Source organism: Struthio camelus, chromosome 9, assembly GCF_040807025.1.
Source record: "Struthio camelus isolate bStrCam1 chromosome 9, bStrCam1.hap1, whole genome shotgun sequence".
Lineage (NCBI taxonomy): Eukaryota > Metazoa > Chordata > Aves > Struthioniformes > Struthionidae > Struthio > Struthio camelus.
The window spans coordinates 26,648,940-26,675,020 of record NC_090950.1 but is presented as its reverse complement, the minus strand read 5'-3'; the positions used below and the strand labels follow the sequence as shown (position 1 = coordinate 26,675,020).

The 26,081-nt window shown below is 37.2% G+C and overlaps 1 protein-coding gene across 10 annotated transcripts in view; it reads left to right on the top strand.

Annotated features, from left to right (window-relative positions):
• NLGN1 (neuroligin 1) overlaps window positions 1-26,081 on the top strand; it is a 397,001-nt gene that overhangs the window by 186,549 nt on the left and 184,371 nt on the right. For all 10 annotated transcript variants that reach the window (XM_009673763.2, XM_009673764.2, XM_068954456.1 and 7 more), the window contains one exon: window positions 6,852-7,004. In XM_009673763.2, the coding sequence (XP_009672058.1) occupies window positions 6,852-7,004 (153 nt within the window). The remainder of the gene's footprint in view (window positions 1-6,851; window positions 7,005-26,081) is intronic.

The following is a 26,081-nucleotide window of genomic DNA, read 5'->3' as shown; positions in this document are numbered from 1 at the left end:
CACTCTCTATACTTCTTCAGAAATTCAGAGCTCCCACTTTCATTCCTTATAATATGCCTTGCCCGAAGAAAGAGCTTTCATAGCAGCTAACTTGCTCAAATGCCTAGAACGTATTCTATGTTGTGTCACTCAAACGGCAGACTTTGATTAGAAGATTTCATTTTAAAGCCGTGTTCAACCATCCTACCCCCATCTGCTACATGCTACTACCATAGCATTGCGGTCCAAACCTTGCCAGCCCAGCAACTGGAATCAGTAATCCGGCTTGGATCTCTGGCATGCGCTGCAACCAGTAGACCAGGGTTAATTAGATCATTTTTCATTTTTGCTTTCAAAAGACCCAAAGGCACTAGTGCACATTACCAGCTAATGATCTGCAAATTTGCAGTTTAAAAAATGAAGGTGTTTTCAAATTCTATGAGTGCAAAATGTGTGCAAAGTCAGAAAACATAAAAATGTCTTTTTTCCCCCCTGAGTCTGTTGGCAGACTTGTTTTTGTGTAACCCTTTGGGGTCTACACTTGAAAATGGCTTACTTATTTTTTGAATTGAACTACCTGAACAGGCAACAAAAACAGAGCGGTGCAAAAGCAGCGAGCGCTGGACTTTCCTTTCTTATAGCGGTAGTGGATTTGCCTATTTGCTGACATACAGCTAAGCAATGTCTAGTGTAGATGCAAAATTTAACTTCAGGTGGCTCAGCAGACAAATAAACTGCCTCCTCCCCATATGTGCCCACAGTCTGGAAGCCAGGCTTGGTTTAAAGATTAAAAGATTTTAGGCTTTTTATTGCAGTCCTAATTCTTTGAAGTTAATAATCTGACTTCATTTAATTTGGAAATAGCAAAAACCGTGACTCTTTATGCCCCCTTAGTTCCTGTATGCTAAAAAACTTAGCATGACTTAAATAATACAGCCACACAAATCATTAATCAGCCAGTATACTCATTGATCAGAACTGGATTTCTGGGTAGTTAGTGCTGTATGACACAGCCATGAAGGACTGCTCACAACCAGCTTCTCCTCATCCACCGTTCTGTCATACACGCCTCACCCCGCACATCAATCTGCCAAGCTGAGATCCTTATGTAGCCCCCAATGCTACCTGAGCATCTCACAGTTTTTAATGTATTCAGTCTCATAACATCCCTCTGAGCTAGAGGAAACATATCATTCCGTTTTCAGAAGTTCAGACGCGAAGTGCTGGGAATGCAGAGGCCATGGCCACAGTAAAGCAAAGAACTGAAAGCACATGCCTTGGGGCTGGGGCCCCGCACTGTAATTGCTAGGTATTTCTACTCTTCCCTCCTCTGCCCCAATCTTTTCCGAGAATTAGGACAACCAACAGATGTTGCTGTTTGCTCACAGGCTGTTACTGTGTGATCACGCTGATCATTTCGTCAGATGCTCTATTTTATGTGGGCCGCTGGACTTCATTGAATGAAGTCTGTGGTCCAGAGCACGTTTAAAATCAAAACAAAACAAACAAAATCCAGCTTGGAATTTTAAATTGCTAATGATGCAGAATCCACCTGCAAATCCCTTCTTATGTTAAACAGACTGTAGCTCCGCAAGCGAAGCAGCACGTTTCAGAACTGAGGATCTTCTCTAGAAAACCCTATCACTTGATTAGTATTAAAATAGAATGAATAGGTTGCTAACTTTAGCATTTCATCTGTTTTCAACTGTCATGGTAAGAAACGAGGAGAGAAACAGTCTTTCAGTTTGGCACTAGTCGTACATTTTCGGACTTCAGAGATCAGTAAACAGCAGAACACATTTGTCTACCTCCCGAAGCAACCACATGCTCCAGCCTTAATTATAGCCTGTAATGAGTTCCAGCCGGGCTGGAGTAACACAACTATTGCCACTTAGGATGGAGTCACTGACTGATACACGTTCACGTGTTTGCTGTTCATACTGTCGCCCATTCATATGAGTCTATGATTCCAACTCCCAAGCAGTACAAATTCCAATTTAATTTGCATATTAATGTTTTCAGTTTATATTTTTCCTTTAGGCTGAGAACTTTAGTTCAGATTGTGCTGAATTTTTAGAGTGATGGTGTTGACACTTGAAGACATGCACAATAAAAAATTTTGACAGACCTTTAATTTAAGCAGCTCTTTGGGTGCCATTATACTTCTATCACTACCAGGTATTACTCATACAGTGAAGAGTCTGTCAGCTTTTGCATTTCTAACCTTAATAGTTTAATAGTTCAAAATTACTGCCTCCCTGGCTGGGCTGTTGAGGTCCCACTCTTATTAGAACCTTCTCTGGAGGCTTTCCTGAAAAGGTTTTACCAAATTCCATCACTTTGCATTTTATTATTTTATAATATATGTTCATATAGTCCTTCACCAGGATCTCAAAGCCCTTTCTCTCAGACAACAGTAGCCAATTGTTCAGGCATGCATGAATTAGATCCATTGGTTTCACCGACACACACAAAAAAGAGATAATTCTGTTTAGCTGAAACTTGATGGGAGCTGACTGTATTTTAAATAAATGAAACTTGGACAAAACTTCCCTCCTACTCCCAACAGAAATTCAATAGGCACTTGTGTAGTCTCAGGACATCTGGCTTTGTATTGCGTGTAAAAAGTGTGGCGTTAATGGAAATCTACATATTAGCCTTGATAAGGGCACTGACTTATTAAAATAGCAGTACATATATGAGACATCTGATAGATTTGAACTGAAAGGTCAAATACTTTCCAAAGAGTCTTAAGTGATTAAGAGTTGCACTGATTGTTGCTGTGCTCTGCTTAAGTGTTTTAGAAAGAGAGATTATGGAATAGCTACACTTTTGTCCATATAACGTTCTATATAAGGAACACACATATTTCAGAGTAACCAATCTAAAAAGTCTTCCACTATTTCAGTGATGTTTCATGTTGAAATGCCAAGATTGACTCTATACTCTACATCAAAATGTCACAGTTCTCTATAGCATCAAAACCATTTGGAAAAGCACTGCGTGTGACATCAGTGCCTAACTGATTATATTTTTGTATTAAGTTGTCTCTAGGTAGGCTTTCTTCCTTTTCTATTTTGGTTGTTCCCTGCAAATTATACTTGTTAAGTCACATGGCCAATTCACATCAGCTTCAAATGACTGAAGCTATAATTATGTTTTGTTATATATGACAATTGTGGCCGGTAGTCACAGTCAGACTTGGTTCCCTGTTGCGTGATGTAACAAACAGAGTAAAAGACAGCCCTATTCCTAAATTGCCTGAAATATAGTTAAGATCAGACGTAAAAAGTAGATGCAACAAACTTTAGAAAGGTGCAGAGAAGATGATGGAAACCATAATAAGAAAGATCACATATATGTCATATAAGATCAGTCTCTGCTATACAGAAAGGCCTACTTAGTTGCTATGAACTAGCAATTTAAATCACACAAATCACAGCACTCAAAACTTGTATGTGAATAAAACAGAGCAGAGAGGATTGAATCTGAGAAGGATTTGAACAGCACTATCCTTTGCATATGTCTTTGAAATTGTTCATGTTTCTACTTTTTTAATTAAAACCACACTTAATAAAAGATAATAAAAAGTAAGTACACAACTAAAATCGGTATGTAAATCTGCACATTTTGGCAGAAATATCACGTTTGTGCCCCAGCTCTTCAAGCCTATTCAAAATGAGTTACTTTCATGAATAAACTATTCATCAGCATGAGAAAATGTTACTACGTTTTACTAAGACCACTCCAGCACGTGAGCTCAAGGGACTGGTTACTAGACCGAAGGTTGAAAATGAAGAGAATTATCAAATCATTTAGGGTCAGACTTTGAAAAGTAGTTAGAAGGAGCTGAGTGCCAAAATCTAATTTATTTTCTTTGTGAGTTGACACTTTACTCCAATAAGCGCTTTTGAAAAACACGTCTTTCTGTCACTTTTGTACCAATACAGTATTTCTCCTCACAGAGCACTATCTAGCACTTTCTCCATTTTAATTTAGAAGGGTGACAGAGTTACTGTCTTTCTGGTAGGAAACCGTCCTTTATTATGGTCTTATTTTTTGCTGTAGTCTAGTCTTTTTTTAGTGTCTTCATTTGATCGTCTTATTTCTAGTTAATAACTGTAGTTAAGCAGTTGTCTCCCTGCTGAATATCTGCACCTTTCAAATATTCCTAGCTGCAGACCACGGCTTCTGTTGATATGTAATCACTGACTGTAAGACTGGACCTCAAAATGTGGCTATCTCTGTTCTTCTTCTTTTCTAGACAAAGTTACACTTCATAGGAAGATCTCCGTAGGTGCTCTATAATCCACAGCGCAAAGTCGCACTAGCTTTAGCTGAATTTTGCTGTGATAACCTCACCGAGGTCTCCAGGAATAGATTACAGCTCGCAACACAGAGAAGCACCATATTTCTTTTGTAGAATGTGTTTCTCCGAAGACCGATGACTTTGGCAAAGCGGCATAGGGAAAATTCATACTGCATCTCATCTGATCTAACATGGCAAATAGGCAAAGCTGAAAATTAGTCTTTTTTTATCTGGCTATTATCCTTACAAGTCTATTATTAATAGGAAATAACAGAAGTATAACATAGACAGAATTTAGTCAGAGAATCACTGCTTTACATGCCATATTTTACTCGTGAATGTGTGCTTCTTTTCTCAGATAGATAAAATACACCCATTTTTTTAAAAAATATTCCAATATTATTTTCCAGATAAACAGACAAGTACTACCAACACTTCATTACTGTTCACAGTTGGTGCTCTGTAATTCTATGTAATTTTAATTAAAGAAGAATTCTGAGACAATCTCCCCCTGTGCTACCTCCAAGCATACAATTAACTGTGTACAATTTCTGCTGGGAACAGTCACACAGTGATTTCAGATTAATAATTTATTATTGCTTCCATATTTGTATCTGAAAAAAAAGCTGATGATGCATAGACTACGAACAAAGCATCCACTGAAAACAGTATATGAATTTGAAAAGACTTTTTCCACGGTGTGCATTTTAAACTTTGGGAGCTCATAATTCTACCCTATGGAAAATGAAGATAAATAATCTCCTTAGCTTTACACTCTGGAAATGGTACGTTGGAAAGCCCTTCCTGTATGCTTGAACCAGGAAAGCAATACAAGCAAATCCATGCACAACCGTTCGTCATTCTTTCGGTCTTGAATAAAGGATTGTTCTGGTACTCCCAATTGCTGAAGATCCGATTTCTGTGGCTGTTCCGGCATTTTCTTCAAATTAGAATCAATATCAAAATAATAATAGCAGCTGGCTTTCTGTAAACAGACACATCTGTGCTGTTCTCTCTCACCAAATACAGAAAGCAGGGTTTTAGTTTAACTGCCCTCACCTAGTTGTCTTTACAGCGCTTCAGAAAGGTTGCCAACACCGTAACAGAGAGCTTAGCTGAAGGCGGCTGAGCTAGGGTGCCTCCAAATCGAAGGAATAAACAATGCATCTGAGGTCTTTTCTAACACTGAAGGGGGTATTCAAGGGAAGTCGCTTGAATACTGTCAAAATGATAAAAAACTTCTTCAAACCAGAACATTCAGTACCGTTGCTGACTGGGAATTTTTCACGCTCTGTCTTACTGTTGTTGTTCGTGATTTTTATGGAATAGTAGCATGTAATATTAGGACTTGTGTCAGGCAGTGGAAAATAGTCAGACCCCTAGTAAATTAGATCAAAACAGAAATGAATCCAGGCATAAAATAAAAGTTTAAAGTTACGTCTTAGCTGATTTCTTTCCACTCCAACAAAAAGAATCCTTTGACAACACCTCTGACCGCAGCAGCCCGCAGTGCTCCTACCCACTCCTTCACAAGGACGTGGTACTTTGGAAGGACTTTCAGAGGAATTTTGCTCACAAGGACACTAGTGACTCACGTTTTTGTTCAACTTAGACATTCAACATTTTGTCAAGAGTAGACCTGTCCCTTTGCAAATCAGACTATTTAGGGACGCACACAAATAAATGCTTTTACTAAAAAACAACAAAAAGCAGGGTGCCACGTGCCTCATGTTTGAGAGAACAGCGCAGCTTCTAGAGAGATCTTTAAGTGGGTGCTAAAAGATACCTGAGTTCATTGTCACATTTTTTTTTAGAAGCTGACTATTTGTTTGAATGCTGGATGAGGATTTAGAAGCATCATTGCAGGCAGCTATTTTTGCAGGTAGTGCACACAGTCCTTTTCACAATTTAGTAAAATCAGAAGTGCCTGCTCTCCTTAAACTTCAGGCTACCCTGGTTACAAAATAATACCCATTTAAGGCCTAAGTGTTCAACAGCTTCAAAGTCATTTTTGAGCATTTGGACTGCAGGCCTATTGGAGCCTATTTGGACTGCTTTTTATTCACCCTTTTTATAAATTAGTGATCATATTGAAAGCCATCACAGGGCACATCAACAACTTACATAGGAGGACAAATCTTATTTAGCTTAATTAAGTGAAATGCCTTTAGCTGTGTGCACAGAGAGATGGGCTGAGCTTTTTCAGAAGTGTTTTGGCTTTGCCTAAATGAGGTCACACTGACATTAATAGCTATTTTATGTCAAATTCAGCAGGAACAGAATCAGACCGCTGACCCGTTTGTGTTTGAGCAATCATGTTACCATTTCAATTTTTTTTCTGCTTTTTTGAAGCCAACAAGTATTTCAAAAATATGAACTTCAGTTACAAACAAGCTAGCAAGCCACAAAAAGCCCAACTCCCCCCCCCACTCATTTCTTTATTTAATTGATGTTGCTTGAGAAACACTTCAAGAAAAATAACTCTACTAAAAAGAATTAAAATATTGCATGTATCCTTTTTGGTACTTTCTCAAGATAAAATGTGTGTTAATATTTTTTCCAGACATTCGGGACAGTGGGGGACCTAAGCCTGTGATGGTGTATATTCACGGAGGGTCCTACATGGAAGGCACTGGAAATTTGTATGATGGCAGTGTTCTAGCAAGTTATGGGAATGTGATAGTCATCACAGTCAACTATCGCCTTGGGGTACTTGGTAAGAAGCTTTCAGCTTTCCATTAATCCCTGCTATTTGCAATGCAATTCATGTTACACATGAGAATGTATTTAAAAAAAAGATTTTTTTGGTTTGTTTTCTTTGATTTATGAATCTGTTTTGTCAAATGAAAGGTTTGTATTCTGGGGATGAGATATAAAGGCATTGCGAATATTATCTGGAAGAACCTGCTGTTCTGCTCTGTATTTAGTGATATGAAACAGGTGTTCCCGCTGCTGAGTTGGTGAGGCAGAAGAGTTCTTTTTTTCTGTGAGTAACACGGTGGTGTTTCATAGATAGGTACATCAGATTTTTTTTTTTAATGTTAAGTCACTGATAATAGGGCTTTATGTCAGTAGAAATAGATTGTTTCCTGAATTACCATGATTTTCCATGCTGCAAGAAAGCAAGAAGGTTATGACAAAATTGATTATTAAGGGTTACGCTTTCTACCTGTTTGTTTTGAGTTTCATTGTTGTCTTAGAAAGTGTTATGGGTACAATTCAAACGTCTCTGGTATTTGTTTTCTAGGCCAAATTAGAGCATGAAGGAAAAGTTACCTTTGATTGTTTTAGTTTAGGTGAATAGCATATGCTGATGTTGTTGGTAGACTTGTGTGGTATCTCTCTGTTAGCTGGTCTTTCTGAAAAGATTACACTTTGCTATTTGTTCAGTTTAGTCATGTTTATATGTTTGACACCTCTTGAGACAATGATGCACTTGTTTTCTTCTGCACGTTTTGTTGAAATCTTGCATGCTGAGACTCGTGAAAGCAGGAATTCAGTGCTAGGATATTATGTAATTCAGTACAATTCTTCAGAATATTTACATAGGTATAATGGCATTATCTATAACATCCAAAGTGGCTTGATAAATCAGTTATCACTCGCAGCAGTGAGTCTGAAGACCAGTGAGCTTTCTTTTCAATTCACAGGCATTAGTAATGGCTGATACTTTGGTTTTCTTATGTATGGTCATCTTATTTCAGCAGTGTTCTATTTCTGTGTGTTTTGAATTTAATTAGCGTGATCCCCAAATCCACTGGTTCTGGCTTGCTTGTGTGGGTAATTTGCATATCTCAGTTTCATTTTTATTAAAAATTTTAAAACCTGGGACAATGAATTTGACTTTTTATTGGAATGGATTTTGACTTAGATCTTGACATTTAGTCTATTGTAGTTGTGTTTTACCTGGGGCTGAATCATTTCCAGAGCGATCATAACTGTTTTTTGCTGGAGTTTATCTCGTTGGTATCCAGTTGGAAGTTTTGTTTGTGATGTACTTCTCTCAGCAAGGAAGTCTTGATATTTTGTATGCTTCCCTCCCTCCTCCTATCTTCCAATTTATACAGTGACCTCAAGTCCTAAGCACATGTTGGTGCAGCAGCTAGTAATGTGTGACTCTAATCAATTTTTTTTATTTTTTAATATTTTATTTTTCACTCTGTCCAGCGATACAGTATCCATTATCTGAAAACAATGTTTATTTGTGTAAGTTATTGCAGCTAATTCCTAAATGCGTTTGTCGTTGCAGTGTTTGGAAGTGCAAGTTGCTTGAAAGATGAAAATTAATTAACTTTGGTTGATGATAATGGCTTTATCACTTGTAATTTTAACACTGATCCCTGAGGTAACCAACGGGCAGCATCTTACTGAGCTTGGGAGCATTTCATTTGCGCTTGTGCTTTTGTAGTCCTTTGGACTGTGTGGTCTTTACAGAGCCTCAAGGGGCAAAGAACTGATTTTCACTTGAGTGGGACCTGTTATAATACTACTTCTAAAACTCAGAAGAATCCAACGATTGGTATGAATACCTGAAATTACTTTCAAGTCGACTTTTGTAAAATAATCCGGTATCAGGCTAGCAGGGTTTTCTCAGTAAAATAGATGCACCTTTTAACGGTACGTAACAGTTATTCATGTATTTTATATCTGGTACAATGCCTATCTGTCATACGTTAAATACATAATGATGATATATCACTAAATAAGCAGTGCAGAAACACACTAGTAATCAAACCCAAGAATTTGCACACGTTGCATTTATTTTCTGCCTTTCAACTTTGTATCTCCTGGTCTTAGGATAAGCATGTAAGAGAGATGATATCCCCCAAACAAGAGTTTTGTATAATCGTAGTAGATACAACTTTTGCTGTTTTGAAACTGTTGTTCATCCCTGTACAGCAGAACGTTAGCCTTTGCCGTCACATTAAATGTTGTGGTTATGAAAACACATAGACAAGAAATTCTCAGCGTCCTTTACTTGAATCACATCACGTAAGGTGAGAAGTTGCGCTTCGCTGGCCGTTGCCGGTGGGAGAACCAGATCTCACTTCACTGCTGTGTAAAACGCCTGAGTGTACAGGGAGACATAATACAGGGATTTTTTTTTCCACATGAGAAGATGTAGGGACAAAATAAGGCCTATCTTCTCACTCTCCTATGACCTTTGCTGCTCTGGGCTTCTTGTATCTGTCTCGCTGGATAGGTATCTTAAGATAGACGAGCTGTGCATGTCCTAGGAGTTTTGCTGTTGTTGTACCAAGATTCACACTGCGAAATTTCTTAACAAGGAAGCCAGTTAAATAAGTGTTTAGAGTTGCAGTAGTAACTTCTTCATCCAGACCGATAGCGATGGGGAGCGAGGATATGCTACAATGTTAGATTCTTTGCAATGCTGTTCTAAGTCAACAGTAAAAGGCTTTTAGTGCAATGGAGGTTGTTTTCCTGTTTATTCTGAGCCAAGACACTCTTTGTCCTATAGATGTCCTGGTTGAGGACCTACATTTTATGGAGCTGCTTGGCTTCTAACTAAAATGTTAGAAATCACTTAAAAGTGAAATCTATTTGATAAAGAGAAACAAAGATAAAAATGAAAGACGTATGGAGAAACTGCACTTAAAACAAGTCCCCCTACCCTCCAAAACCCCAGCGAGTTTCCTAGCGCAATTTTGTTTTTATCTAAAACGTGCCTGAGAATGAGAGATGACAGTGAATTAGGATGAAAAATGAATCAGAACAATTTTGGAGAAGCTGCCCATTTCAGAAGCCTAATTCTGTTGTAACTGACTGGAAGGTATTGTCTTGTCTTGTTTTGTTTTCTTCTACTTCTAAATAGAATAGAATAGAATCACAGATTTTTTTTTTTCAGTTCTTTCAAATTAGATCTGAATCTTTCAGTGTTGATCTGATTAGTCAAAATGAATGATCTTTATTTTGGCAATTATTTTGTATTCTTCCCATCAGATAGGTTTTTAGGGTTTTTTTTTGTTTGGTTGTTTTTTTTAATTTGCTCTTCTCCTTATTTTGCTATGGTGGTTATAATTTTTTTTTATACTGAAAGTGTTAAACAGAGAATATCTTTCAAGCATGTTTCAAACTCATCTAGGTAATTCAGATGTAGCTATTTCAAAAATTGCTTCATGGTAGATTAAAAAAGTTTTAGTCAAATACATGCAGATATTTTGCTGTATTAGTAGCCTGTGTCCCTTAAGCATTTTATAATGCCTTATTCTGCAACCTGAGGTTGAGTTGTATTTCCTCCCGAGAACAGGCTTCTTCACTTTAATGGGGCTAACCGTTGCCCATTAATGTCATAGTGACTATTCAGTTTAAGTAACGGTGGCATAAGAAGGTTTAAGTTAGGTAGACATCAAAGGAGATAAAAAATATAGTAAAATTCTTTTTTTCTACATTGCTTAGACTGTGGAGTTTTCTTTTATAGTTCACAATTTAATATCCAGTAAAACTGGGGAAATGTTTGATCATTAGTGTCAGTGACAAGCACATCCATTATCTTTTTATGAAATCTTAAAGTTACTCTCAGGATATGGCATTTTATTCTGGCTTTGCTGTACCACCAAAGGGTCTCTGATGAGCCTTCTTCTATTTTCCGTTTCCTAATATGTTTGAATAAAAATGATAGATGAATCGAAGATTATATATTATTGCCTAATTAAAAGTACATTACATTGAAAGTAAAGATGGGAAATTAATAGCAAAACACATCAAAATGCTGCAGTCAGAAATCATTCATTTAAGCTTTCTGAACGGGGAGAACATGCAGGGAATAAAATTCATAAACGCTCTTGGGGACCTTTGACAGCTACATAACCAGACTCCTTTAGATATATAAATATTAAGTTGTTGATAAATGAAATTTTAACATTTTGAGGTTATGCTGTAGGGAAAGTGTCCAGAAGGCGCTATCTGAAGACCATCTTATCCTTGCATATCACTATTTCTTGGTCTGAACCTCTCCAAGTGAACTTGATGCTGGATAAATTCAAGAGGTTAAGATGGAGGGCGCACTACAGTTATCTATTACCTCTGGCGAAGTACTTCCCAAGTCTGATTTACAGATCCTTGTAATTCTAAAAATGTATTAGACAACTTTTATTTAATAGAGTAAGTAACCTCAGGACCACCTAGTTCACAGGAGGCCCAAGCACAGCTCACCTAGATTTACAGTGTCCTCATTTTATAGATCTGTTAAGAGAATTAGCATTTGGTTCTCAGTCCTGCTGTAATTAGTGACATTTTCCTGGCTCTTTTGTGAGGTAGTGCTAGCCAAAGGGAGGCACGTATGCAGTGGAGCAGAGAAAGGAAGATTGCCACACTTGAATCGGTATCATCAAAATGACAAAATGGGCTTACGGTAAACAATAGGTTATTGACTAGAGATGTTTAAAGGGTCAACTGCAGTGCACAGCGGGCAAGATATTTATGAAATGGGAACCCTGAATATATAGTGCACTTTTAAAATGAACCATTCCTTTTCTATTTGTGCTTTTTTCTAGCACAGCAAATTGACGTTATCCATCTGTTTAGAGAGATGGATACACACCCGTTTCTCTATTTCCTAGGGCACAAAGACATCATTTTGTTTAGCATTGAATAGGTTTCTGTCTTGGTACAGGTATATTTTAAATAATAGAGTTATTCCAATGTTTGTCACTAGACTTATTTTTTGGTAAACAGAAAAATAACAAATAACAAGCTTTAAAACTATTTGTTTTGGCATAAGAGTAGTTTGTGTCATTTCCATCGAGAGGAATTACTTTTTGGTAACATAAATTCCCTTGATCAATATTTAATCATAAAATAAAAGTATTTCAGTTTTGCCAAATAGCAGATTTATCTTTGAGAGCATAATAAACTTCAGCGTGATAATATTTGCAAAATAGAAGGGAGATGTTCAGTGCAAACAAATTACAGACATCCTATTGCCTCAGAATCTTTGACCCTACTATCCTTGATGAAGGAATTTACAGTTCTTGTCACCTAGTTACGGCTAGCTCCTTCATGTTCTTCTGTGGAGTATCGGACCAAATTACATTTTCACCATCACTGATCCACGCGCAAAACTTCTAATCTGCAATATTACAAATGTTACGGTTATACAAAATAACCTGTACTGTACACTGTAGAGTGTCTTAAGTCCTTGGTTGTACCGTGATGGGAGACCTGTCAGGAAGCCAGGCTTGTCCCCATGCTTTCAAGCAGACAGATTTTAGGTTGCTCTATCTTTGTCAGGTGCCAGAGTTTCCCAGAAAGGATCTGTCGGATGTTCCTACCGTGAGCCAAGAGGTGAGGATGAATTAGGAATTTTATGCAATGTGTATATCAGTAAGGGCGCTTCCAACACTGAAGTAATCCTCAGAGTTTCCGGTATTGTGATTTACAACTAAGACAGAAGGACATGAAGAAATGCACTACAGCATCTGGGCCACATCTGCCACTGGCCATAGTCTTGATGGGCCAGACATGCTTCACTCGGGAGTTTTACACTGCTGTATCTGCTCTGACCTCTGGTTAGCACCCATAAAGAAGCAAATGGAGATTCCTTTGACACATCTGATAGGAGGAGCAGGACAAGTAGATAGTCTATTTCTGGATTTCCAGTGCACTGTATTTAATTACATACATTAAAATAGTCCCGAGTTTTCTGAAGCTTAAATAAAGCACTTTTGTGTTCTGTGGGGCTTTGGAGGAAATGAGGTAAGTTGACAGTGATTTCCATTGCAAACACTGCTTTCATTCTTTTCACACATTTCAAATGTATAAAATTGCTCATGTTTTATGGTTTTTTTCCATGTGCAAAGTCATATACATCTAGAGGTACTAGCTTAAATAATGACATGGTATGTCTTTGATGCAATACCCCATGATACTTTTGTATCAATTTAACAAGAGCTATATTTTACAGGTTGTAACAGTACTTTTCAATAGTTCAAGAGAGTAACAAGAACACTAGATTTAAAGGACCCAAAACTCTCTTGGCAGCAGTACAGGCAAGAGAGGATCCTAAATCTTTTCTTCCAGTTAATGGGCGATCCATGTGTAAATGTCTGCCTTATTCAGCCAATGTAGAAAATTGTGCACTAAAATGTAGCACTTTGCATTACTTTCCAACTGAGAATAAATAAAAGACTGAATTGTTTGATATGCTGATATCTTACACCCCACGATGTACTGGCAAACAAATGCTATTTTCATGAAAATTGAATTGGAATACATTAATACATGACAAACTGCTAGAGCCTATGAAGGGATAGAGTAAATGATGTGTATTGGTTACCATCCCCTATTAAGTAGAGTATGAAAACTGCCTTCAAGCAAATAAATAATAGATATCAACATCTCTGTAGAAGTATTTTGAGTGTCTTCTGTGTTGTACAGGTTGCAAGCTAAATATACTTTTGAAAAAAAAAAAATTACTTATGTATCTTAATTAAGAATTTGAAATGTCTTCCCCATGTTGCAGGGGTTTTTTTTGTTTTTTGTTGCTCAAAATGAGAAGCAAGACAGAAGTTGAACTTATTGGTTTTTTCATTGTTCTGCAGTCGTTTTTCACTCTTTACGTGTCAAGGTTCTTGTGAGATAAAATGAACAAGGGGGAGGCAGCCTTGGTTTCAGAGATTGGCTCCTCATTCAAGAATTCTACTGATTTTAAAAAATGACTTTGTTGCATATTCCTATCACCTTTTGGATGTTTGATTTCATGAAATTTCCCACATTCCTTACAGTTTTTTCATCTTTCCAACACTTTTCAACAGTACTTAGGCTGAGAGATTTTACATTGCCGTGGGTATCCTGAAAAAATTCTTTACGTTATTTTGATTTTCATTATGTGACAATGAAGTCTTTAGTACAGAAATACACAATATACAGAGAAAAGAGGCATAGTGCCATATAGATACAAATCATTTCAAAAAAAGAAAAGTCAAGCATTTCCATAACATATTTTCCATATTTAGGTTTCTAATGTTCCATGAATTTGGTAAGCATTCATTCGTATCATCTCAGTGATTTCCACCAGAAACAAATGGGCAAATTAGTTTCTTCTAAAAAAAAGTTTGTAGCTACTTGTAGCTAAAATACTTAGGGCATTAGGTTATTTGCTGCTATAGCTGATTTCCAACGACTACTATAGAGCAGAGCTAAAATTTTGCTTTCAGCTTTAGCAAAATATTCTAGCTTAACTGAAAATGGTTTAGCATTTCATCTGTATGGCTTTATTAAAGCATTGAGACAAAAAAGGGTGTGCTTTATGGAGCCATTAATGCATGCCCCATGTGTGTTGTGAGGCATGAGGCCAAAGGCAGTGTGCTTTTAGCTACCCATGCACCATATTAATGACCCTGTAAAATACACTCCTGAGTATCCTAATGCTATTATAATTACTCATTTCATTATTACATGCCTCTTTGAAAAAAATTCTCTAAATATTTTCCTTTCCCTTTTATATAGTCCTTAACTAGAAGAATGATTTATGATAGATTGAAATGGAAATGTTCACAATAATAAGAGTATTAACTTTCTTTTCACCATTTCTTTTTGGTAACATAAAATTTTCTCTTTTAACACTTCAAGGGCTTGCACGTCCTGTGTGTTAAAAGTTTACAAACCATTTCATCGTGAAGTTTCTCCTGCTTTCGTAGTTAATAGCTCTTTGGATGCAGATTGCTAGGATTTTATTTCTCATTAGCTCCTTGAATTTATATTAAAAAGAGAACTTAAAATGGAAACTTACTTACTATTTCATACATTTTCTTTTTAATAGGAAAGCAAAGAACTCACTTGGCAATTGCTAATATAATTCTTTTCTAATATGAGTTTTCTCCAGCTGAAGCTGTGCTTTGCAAACGTTGTTGACAGACAACATGATACTACCTATATTTTCTAGCAACCACAAAATTCAACATCCAAAATAGTGCCTGAATTCTATCTTTGCAGTTGTCTCTAACCTAAACGTTCTTGAAGTGATGATCACAGTTTGAGATTTAAGGCTGCATTCTTAAACAGTTTTAAAATAAGGCGTATATTTCTGTTTTTTCTCCATATGCACATAGTGTTGGTTTTGTATCCTTTAAAAGTTCTATATAGTTTTTGGCTGGTTTCTTTTCATAAATATTTCATAGGGAGTGTTTTGATCTCTGGTTCAAATTCATTCATGGCAGCAGATATTTTTGTTGTAAACAAGTTCCTTTGGAAAGTGTGTGTGTGCAAACAAATTTGCCAAAAGGTGTGTATTCAGTAGGATGTGGTGGAACCAACAATTTTGAAAAAATATTAACTGGAAAAAATGCTCAGTTTAAACCTTTTTTTAAAATACTTATACCAAGTAGTGCTGCTTGGCTATAGTGTATTAAAGCTGCAGCAGAGGGGCAGAGATAGTATGGATGATCTTACAGATGTGGAAAAAGTCCTCCTTCCTGTTCTCATCTTTCTGCAGATCGTGCTTTCTTTAAAGCACTTCCAGTTCCAGGTTACTGCAGAACAGGCCCTCTTGCAGAATGGTTACAAGCGCCTATCGTTACCCATCATTAGAAGATCCTGACCCTTGGTAGACCCTTATCCATTTTTTACTAAGACCAACCAGAAATTGGTAATGTTGTGTGTGTGGTATTGAAGAAGCAGCTGTGATAACATGCTGTGTCCACAGCAGAACCACTTGGGACAGGGGCTGTGAAGAAGATGGGTATTTTGTTTCTGCAGCCAACAGCTCCAAGAAAAAGTGCCCCCCCCCCCGGTTATTCCAGTTGTTGTAAGCACCTTTGTAACCTACCGCTATTGAAATCACTAAAATGTTCTAGTATGACTCTGGCACAATTTTCAGTATTACACTAACAGTATGTAGGTCTCTGTTGTTGTATGACTTTCTTACAGCCTTCAACAAAACAATTTGAAAAATGTGCCCAAGTAGATGTATGTCCCATTAATGACTGAATCCTGGTGTTTGGATGATGGAAATAGATAAACAAAATTCCTTTCTCTGACTAGACAGAGGAGAGCTTTTGCCATGAACCATGCACTTTCCATTTATACAAGTGCTTAGTCAGTCTTTTGGTGCTAAAAATTTTGAGTCCTTTAAAAGCTTTTTTCATCACATTCTCTGTGGTTCCTCAGTGTATGGTCCCTGGAGATCTGCAGGAGTTAGGTAAAGATAATCAATGGCACTCTGAAAGAAATAAAATTACTTGTGAGGGTCAATGTGCACTAATAGTTAACTTGTTAAAGTCATCCTGCAAAGTTGCAAAACCCAGCAGAAACATACTCAGAACATGGTTCTTGATTTCTCTCTGCCAACTAAGCAATGTGCAGGAAGCCAAAAGAAATGAAAACAAGCATATGAAGGGCTTTGGCTTGCACTAGCTTCCGTTTAAATTTATATAGAAAGAGGAAGATTTTTCCAGAAAAAGACATCTACGTAGGAAACTGAGAAAACTGGCATTGCTGATCAGTTTCTTTGGGAAAACATCCCTGGAACAAGATTTTTTTGTTTGTTTGTTTTTTCCCCCCCTTGGATCTGACTTTACTACGGTTATTCGCAAAAGATACCTAAAAATGCAAACAGACATCTCTTGGAATTTATGCAGTCCAAGCAGTTTGGAAGCTAAACTCGAAGTTAAATCCATGAGAGTCAGGCACCTGCAGTACCAGGGCGCTGTATTGGGTGGACTGATTCCATTGCCCACATGTTTCTAATACCATTTGAGATGCCCTAGGATATTATATCCAGCCTCCACCTGCTGCTGTGCATGGGCATGAATCTTCCTGGGTTGAATCAGCAAGCGCTGTGGGGATGTCTTGCAATTGTCTTGCAATCAGTGTGTAAAGCAGCTCATGGGAGGGAGCAACAGGAGATAATGGGCACTGATTATACAGGGAATTCCATTTAAACACAAGGAAAAAACAAATTTATTGTGAGGGTGGTCAAACCCTGGAACACATTGCCAAGACAGGTTATGGAGTCTCCATCCTTGGAGATGTTCAGATCCCAGCAGGACAAGATCCTGAGCAACCTGCTGTAGTTGAGCCTGCTTTACACAGGGCGGTTGGGCTACGCCATCTCCAGAGGTGCCTTCCGACCTCAAGGACTCTGGGAGTCTGGGATCTGAAGGCACGGGGATGGGATACTACTTGCCATGAGGGGACAGACGATTTGTTCCCTAGACATCTACCTGATCTTCAGCCTCCTGACTATTTTTGTAAACCTGTCTCTCAACAGACTGGACTCTAATAAAAACGCATTATCCCGTTATAAGTAGTGTTAGACAGGATGGTTTTCTGCAAAGCAATAACCATGGTACTACCTGTTTTGACATGAGTAGATGTATCACCTATTTTGACTTGTTATGGTTTCAGACATATAAGTACTATGGCTCAGAGGCATAGAAAGGATTACTACCTATTTTACTGTCACAGTAGACTTTGACAGCTCTGACAGTCCAGCAATGAGTCTGTTTTCTTCTGCAAACTGTACAGCGGCTTATGGACAAAGCAGAGGTGGAGATCCTTTTTTTCACACTGAGCGCTAAGCCTTTCAGACTCTCTGGGTGAAACCCGCACTTAGCCTCGTATCACCCAAGAGTTAAATGTTAGGGGATGAAGAATCACATGGTCACAGGCTATCTCATGTGTAGTCCTGAGATATAGCTTTTGCAACTGAAACTTGAATTTGTTATAAAGGAGCAGTTGCTAATTTTTGGGAGTACTAAAGACTATCTGCAAGAAGTTGCAAAGGGATGAAGGACTGCTTTTTTTCCTGTGTTTTTAGCATGCCCAGATGTCTCCTCTTCATCTTTTCACTCATCTCACTGCTCCTTTTTCCACACAATTCTACAATTTCTGAGCACATATTTCTCACATCTCTTGATACATATTGAAAAATCACATGTTGATGAACACCAATTTCTTAACTAAAATCTGCCTACGCCATGGGTGAATACATCACTTAGGGTACATTAGTGAAATTCTAAAACCTTACTTTTTGGAAGCTGATCATGCACTAAAAGCAGCAAAAGGAAAAAATTAAATTGCCAATTACAGCTAATAGCTTTCTGAATTTGACATGTATAAAGCAGATTGAAGGTGCTTTTAATAGCGGCTTTTCAGTAAATGTAAGCAGTGAAATGCTTTGGAATGAAAGAGTTGTAAAAAGCAGGTTAAATGTGCTATGCTTAACAACTTGAAGAATTTAGAAGGCTGTTTTTAAGACATCTTTGGGGATTTCTCTCTAAGAATACACCTGATAAGGGGTTTTGTTTTCTTTTCCCTTAAGAGAGTGTTTACATATATCTGATATCTTTCAGTGCACTTCCTTAGAAAAATCTCCCTAAAATAATTTTAGTTTTAAAAGGATACAAAAAAGAGGAAGTAATATTAGTGATAAACCTTATTATTTCATTAAATGTTTTCATTAATGTTTATCAACTTTTTGATATAAATATTGCCCAGGTGAATCAAATGAACACACTGAAGTATATTTTTCTATTAAGCTGAAAAATTATTCTGTGTATTAAACCACTTATTTTTCAGAAGGAATATAACAGTAGTTCTAATGAGGGAAGAACGTCAAGAAAAGCAAGGAACCTGTTAATACTATGTTAAGTCAAGAAATAAAAAACACTCACCAAAAGAGGGCTTGCTGAACATTCTTTGTATTTGTATTTTTCAGTGCTGTGCAAAGCACATCAAGTACAGATGAAAGGTTAAGAGAGTAATAAACAAAGGCTGGGATGTGGTTTTGATGGGTAAGCTGCACTTTGATCTTCAGACTATAAAACAGTGCTACCTGGGTCAGCACTAGCACTCAGCTCAACAGTCAGTTGTTTGCTGCAATATAAAATTCACTGCTCCTTATTTTATGCCATGAGAGGGAAAACTCTTGTGGAATACCAGAGGAGGGAAAGGGAGAATGTAAGTGTGTTATCATTTTGTGTAGTTAAGCATGTGTTGATGAAATATTTTCTTCAAAACACTGTGAATGAGCACTAAAACGTGTTCTGCTAAAAATGGCTTTATATCAAGTACTGAACAACACTGATGATTTTGAAAACCATATAGTAATATATGAAGTTATTGAAAACCAGGAATGAAATTGAGGATTATGTGATAATTAAGAGAAACAATGCTTCTTTTAATAGATAACATTACCTTTATTACATTACAAACCACTGTTCTCCTTTGTTATAGTTTTCATTTTCTCTTACACATTCATCCCTTTGGAAAGATTTTTACTTCTTTTTAACTTTATTCATTCCACTTATGCTTCCCAAACACAATCAACTCTGCTACCAGATCAGATTAGGACTTCACACCTGGGCAAAGGAATAAGAGTCCCTTTTTGCCCTCTGTTAAGTCACCCAAACCACGAGCAGAGGGGAGTGGGAAGGAGTCCTCCATAAAAGCCAGGTAAGCGAAAAAGCCAAAGAGGGTTTTTCTGGAAATGAATGAGAACCCTGTACTTCCAGGAAGTCATGTCTCTCCTCTACTCCACGACTTGCAGACTGGAGTGAAGTCAAATTACGATGATCGCTAATTCAGTATTTGTAGCAGGTAGATTGTTCGCTTCCACATATGATTGGGGCTTGCTAGTGCAAAAAGAAGTTGGGGAGCAGGGGAGACTGCCAGTGAGGTTACATCTGATGCTATGCCATTTATACCTTGCTCCAGGGCAACGCTCATCCAGCCCCACAGCAACGTACAGCTCATCCCACAGCAATGTACTGCTCACTGTCGCAGTCCAGATTACGTGGATAACCTCCACCTTCTCCTTTGATAACCTGCGAGTAAGATCTTTCCAAGATTTCTTTGGACCAAAGTTTTCTCTTGCTTACGTGGTACAACTCCATAGACAAGTCATTGACCCTACGATGGTTTCCCATCACTCTGAGCAAGGGCACAATTTGGGACAGAAGTAAGAATATCTCAGGAGCATGAGGCACAGAAAGAGTACAGTAGAAAAATCTAGACCCATTAAAAAAAGGAGTTTAACATTGCTTTTCTTTCTGTATATCTGGCCTTCCCTTGCTAAAATAGTTCTTGTGATTTTACAACTTCTCTTTATTTCTGTTGTTCCTGGTTAGCTAAAAATAGTAGTTCTACCGATTGCAGTTAGATTGCTTATATGTATAAAATTAATATATAACAGATGTTCATAGAATCTGAGCCTTGTAGAACACATTGAAGAAAATAATGAAGATTGTTCTTAAGGACACTGGAAAAATAAATAATTTTTTCTGCTCTGAATCTCTTTTGGTGCAGAAAAAACTGTTCTTTCAAATTTGACCATATTTCTTTTATATGTCAATTATAAAACAAGCATTATTAATTCTGAAGGCAATTATAGCAAAATTAATTTCCTGATCTTGATTATTTTAGTAAAGCCTTTATAGTATTTTACTGGACAGTATTCAAAATGGTCTATATTTAAAAAAAAATAAAACAAAAGTTTTTTTTCCTAGTTGAAAACTACACCCATACAGATTTTTTTTCATGTACAAGATAGTTGTAGGACTATTAGGTACTGTGAGTGGATATGTCACAAATATGTAGACTGATTTTAAAAGTATGACTGTATCTTTTAATTATGGCATTGATTCTAGCAAATCTTAGGTAATAAAAAACTCATTAATTTTAATTGTGTTGAATCAAGCCCCATACTTGTAATGTGATGTAACTGTCCGCTGCATTTGTGACATCTGGCAATACAATTCCTGGAAAATAGTATCCTGATCATAAGGAAAGCGCTAGGTTAAAATTTGCGGTGTGGGAGTAACCATCAGGAGTAATGCCCAGCAAAAAAACTATTCATAGGATTCATCCAGTGAGAATGAGCAAATTAAAAGTCAGAATGTATATTTATTTATATTTATGTAAATGTTACATTGCTCCTGTCATGATGATGTTCACCTAAAGTTGAAACAAGCTGTTGTTACTGACAGAAGACTTCCATTTCAGCCTGTTAGAGGTTGAGGGAATATGCATATTTATTCCATAATTTTTCCCTAGAGATTGCCACCACTGACACTTTGGCTAGCACAAAGGAATTGACGCTGTAAGTTTGAGCTGGCATGTCGTATCACAGCGTTGTGATGCGCAGTTTTGGCAAAACTAGAAAAAGGATTTTTGGTGCCCTTTGCATCTGGAATCTCAGCAGAAGAGACAGTTCTGGAAATATCCAGAGTTTTAGAACTGTCTCTGAACTACAAAACACCATTGCACATTGTTTATCCTTCTGTTAATTACATCTGGCCGATTCACTAATGGCTTCCTCTCTTGGCTCATTATAGAGGTGGATTATGTTTTTGGCTCTGAGCATTCCTATATTATTCATATGTACAGTCCAAATATTTGGGGTGCAAGAAGCAGATTAATATAACGTATCTCATTGTACATTTTCATCTTGATTGCCTCTGTTTTGCTTCTCAGCCAGCGAGCACTGGCCTTGCTGCCTGTCCGTACACAGTGGAGTGGAAACCATGAGGGGAATGATTATTACTTGCTTCTTGCTTGTTCTACACTGAATAGCAGGTAGCAATGGCATTTCCTTTCCCCGATCCGCCGGCTTACGCTCGGCACTTTACACTAGCGAGTGCATAATACTTAAAGCTATTGCAGCAGAGAGTGCCCTCAGAGACTCGATTCGAGGATTTCGTGTCAAGGAGTTTGAGTGCTGTGTTGAACTGTGTGACACATAGGGAAGTTAATAAAGGATGAGTGTAGATCTGAAAGCCACAGTATGCCATATCCTCGCATTTGGAGAAGTAGTGTAAGGGAAATCTTCAAATGCAGCATTATAATCCATTTATTTTCCAGCAAGTTGTGTTCAGTCTCTTGTCCTTCATATAAGGAAGCTTAATTCCAAGTGAAACTAAATCAAATATCATAGCCAGGCTTTTATTTTTCCCCTAAAGTGACTTATCTAAGTCCTTAGAAAGTAAATACTGATGTTTGAAAAATAATGACTATGTTGATAAGTGTTGTTAACCAATTTAACCTGTTGGTCACTGGGGTGCACGTTTTTATGGGATAAACATTGTTTGCTACTGCTTGCTGGTAAATGTTTTTAGACTAGAAGTTTATATATGATTTGCATTAATAGAAAATGGTAAGATCAAATATGTACTTGTAAGTCTTTTTCCAGATAGTACTGTTGCTGTATAGTGCTCAATATTATTTGCAGAAACCACCTATGCCAATATTTCTATTTTTGTTTTAGAGGATAATTAAATTGTAATGCCTACAGCTATCTCAAATTGTATCGAAATTGTATTGTTGCGAAAGCGAAATATGTCATTGAATGAGGGATGGCACAGGGAAATAGAACAATATCTGAGTTATTCTTCTAATCGGCTTAGAATTGTTGTTTTTAGTAGTTGAGTTATATGGTTTCTCGAGCAGTACCAGGGAGAAAAACAGAGATAGCTGAATGTAAGAGGGATGTGTACAGATAATGGCAAATGGCGTACCTGATTTGATATCACTGTTTTGAGTTTAAAAGTATAGTGTTTCTTTCAATACCTCTTTTTCTTCCTCTCATCTCAAAGATTTTGCAGCTCTCCTTTTTGATGACTTGTGCATCTAAAAGAAAGGTTCCCCCACCCCCATCACCATTAGTTCAGTAAATCTAGGTGTCATCTGCCTAACAGCGTAATGAGCAGTAATAGCTTATAACGACCATAACGAGCACTAACAGCTGAACATGTCAAATATACTGGAAAAAAGAATAGTTCCCTATGGGACTCCAGCTTCCTCAAAGTAGATTTACACAGGGCTGCTGCAGATAGCAGTGAACTACTGAACTGCAGTGCAATCACAGCTTGTTGCAGAAAATCCTTTCTAGAGGAAGCTAACTTATAAGTCACATTTTTTTGACATTATATTCATTATACAGTGAGATTTCGCAGAGAATTTTGAAACAAAACAGTTATTTGAGTTCCCAATCAAACATGAAGGGCAAGTTCTTTATAACAGGGCACAGATACAGGAGAAATCTAACCCTGGCCAAAGGGCAGCATGCTAATTTGGCTTCAGATAAAGGTGGAACAGAATTTTATGAGAAGATTTGGGGCACCCTACATCTATAGCACAAGCAGGTCTTAGGAGTAGCAGCAGTGAGACAGGCTGCATGCCATTCTCACTGCAGTGTTTGCAGTTACAGATGTCCCCAATTAATTCACGCAATTTGCCTTGCACAAAAGTTCACTGATTTTGCAGTCCTCATATTTCAGACCTTTGCAAATAGGTCTGGCCTTTGCAAATACGTCAGATCTGTTGTAGTTTTTTTCCTTTATTTACTGATCCATTATACTAAAAAACCCTCTAGATTTACCTGGAAATCTGCGCCAGTACAGATATCACTGGGTTTCCCTTGATACTGGATGGTCCTCCATGGAAGTAATAGTAACAGTAATACTATTTTATTATAGAATGGTCTTTTATACCTCTGTACAGAATCAGCTACACTTTGATCCATTCTATTCCCATTTTTTGTTTTATTCCTTGTGTTACTTTCTGATTTACACATCATTAGTCATCTTACTACTGAAATGTTTTAACTCTACCAGTCTTTCAGCAGAGTTTGAAATGAATCTGTCTAGTATGTATGTCACTGGCTATCACAACTTTTTGTAAAAATTTATTTTGCCTCAATGTGTGAGACTGAAACTACAATGAGATGCCTGGTTTTAAATCTGTTAATGAACAGAGTCAGCAAAATTTTAGGAAAAAAATTGGATATGTTGTTAAATGTTTCCTCAAGCAGGTTTTAGAAGGCATGGAAGACGTTACTGAAGTAATGTCATCACCTACAACTGGTGCAGTTTTCTTTAGCTCAAGGCAACAGCTAAAGTATTCATCAAGATTTTAAGTACGTGAATGTTTTTCTCAGTAAGTGGTTGAGTTTGTTTCACCTCAATTAATTGCATGCATGTGGATATGTTTACCACATCAAGGCCTAAGAGTTTAAGAGTATCAACATCTATCAGACAAACAACAAGAAAAGGTAAGGGAATATAAAATGCACTTTCAATACACAGAACAATGTCACTGAGACCTGATGGTATTCACTGAATACTGAGTCAAGCTTCTGACTGCACCAGCTAAATATAAACCTTGCATAACAAGAGACTACATAGATCTCTGCAAATATTTTCCAGGAAGCCTATTTTGGTGGAGACTTTTTCAAGGAATATCTCCCTGTAATGTTTCTCTAATGGGAAAAGTTGTGACTGATTTCATAACTTTTGGGTTTAGATGGTATGTAAGAGAACAAATCAGAAACTTCTTTAAAAATTAAAGACTATTTTCTGTAATCACTGTATTTGCAATGTTATTTGTATTAGATCGTAGAAATAGTCTTGCAACAATGACACAAGGTAACTCCTCTGTGCCTGCTGCAAAAAAGGTGTGTATGTATTTGTATTTATGTGTTGGTATATTACTGCATGTGCATATATAGGCATTGTGCATATATCTAGGCATATATATATGCTTTTTTCCCCGTTATTATGCAGCAATACTTGGCATAAACTTAAGGTATCACATCACTTTATAAAACATATTTAAACTGCATGATATCTCCATAAGATAGGTATGACACTTTAATGCCAGGCGAGACACAAGAAAAGAGATGTTCCAAATGTCCAACCCTGGGTCAATGGGAAGCAAAGATGATAATCCCACCCAAAAATCTAACTACCAGAAAACACTCAGAAAAAATAGCAATCTGACAGACTGATCAGCATTCCACTAGTTCAGCTATCTCACATGCTGCAGTTGCCAATCCCTAAGTCTATGAAAAGATAAAGCGTAACTGCAGGAAATGGGGGATCTTTAGGAAAAAGATTTCAAGTCTTTCAGACAGGGATGCCTTTTAGAATTTTATTTTTTATGCCATATATATTTTTTGCAGAAGTATAGGTCCCTCTAGAATATAAATAAGGGACCAGAACTTGAGGTCAAATTATGGATAATTAGAGGAGCCAAATGTTTGATATGACATTTTTTCTATCTTTTTCTTTGACTTCACAGATAACCATCTGCTTTAGAGCAATTTTTCACATGCTGTTGATTCTGACCAGGCAAGGATTTCTTTTAATAGTTTCTTATTTTTGAATTTTGAACAACTTAGTAAAAAATAGATGAAGTGTATTCCTACCTGAAATCAAGTTCTGTTTTGTTTCCACAAAAGCTCAGTTGAAATCTATGGGAATTATACTCAGGTGAAAAAAAAATCTATCCCACAGTAAGTAGAGACCAAAGTCTCTGAACTGCCAGTACTGTATGTGTTATTACCAATGGATAAATGTCAACAGGAAAAAAAAAAAAACCTGGATGTTTGGGGTTTGCCTAAAACTGGCATTTCAGTGGTTTCCAGCTCAGATATGGGACTTTTCTTCATCGCCAGGTCCTAATTAGAGCATGTCAGCATGAAATGTGAAAGCTAAGGCTATTTTTTCCACTTTCTAACTGTTGTTAAATCAGATGTAAGTCATGCAAATCCAAAGCACTTTGTATAAAGATCGCCATAGATGATATTCTTTGCCTTTCTTTACTCAGAGTATGTCTACATGCTAATAGGGGTTCCTTGTGTCTTTAAAATCTATTAACCTGTAAATTTGGATAATCAAGGGCAAGTACTAATGAGAGCTATCAAAGTCTCCAAAGGGACCAGTACAGAGGAAATGGAAGGCTGCAGCTGTAATATATTTAATGAGAGAGAACACCAGAGTAAGTAAGCTTGTGAGAACACAAGTTAAAATTCAGACACGCAACCCCATTCTGTCTT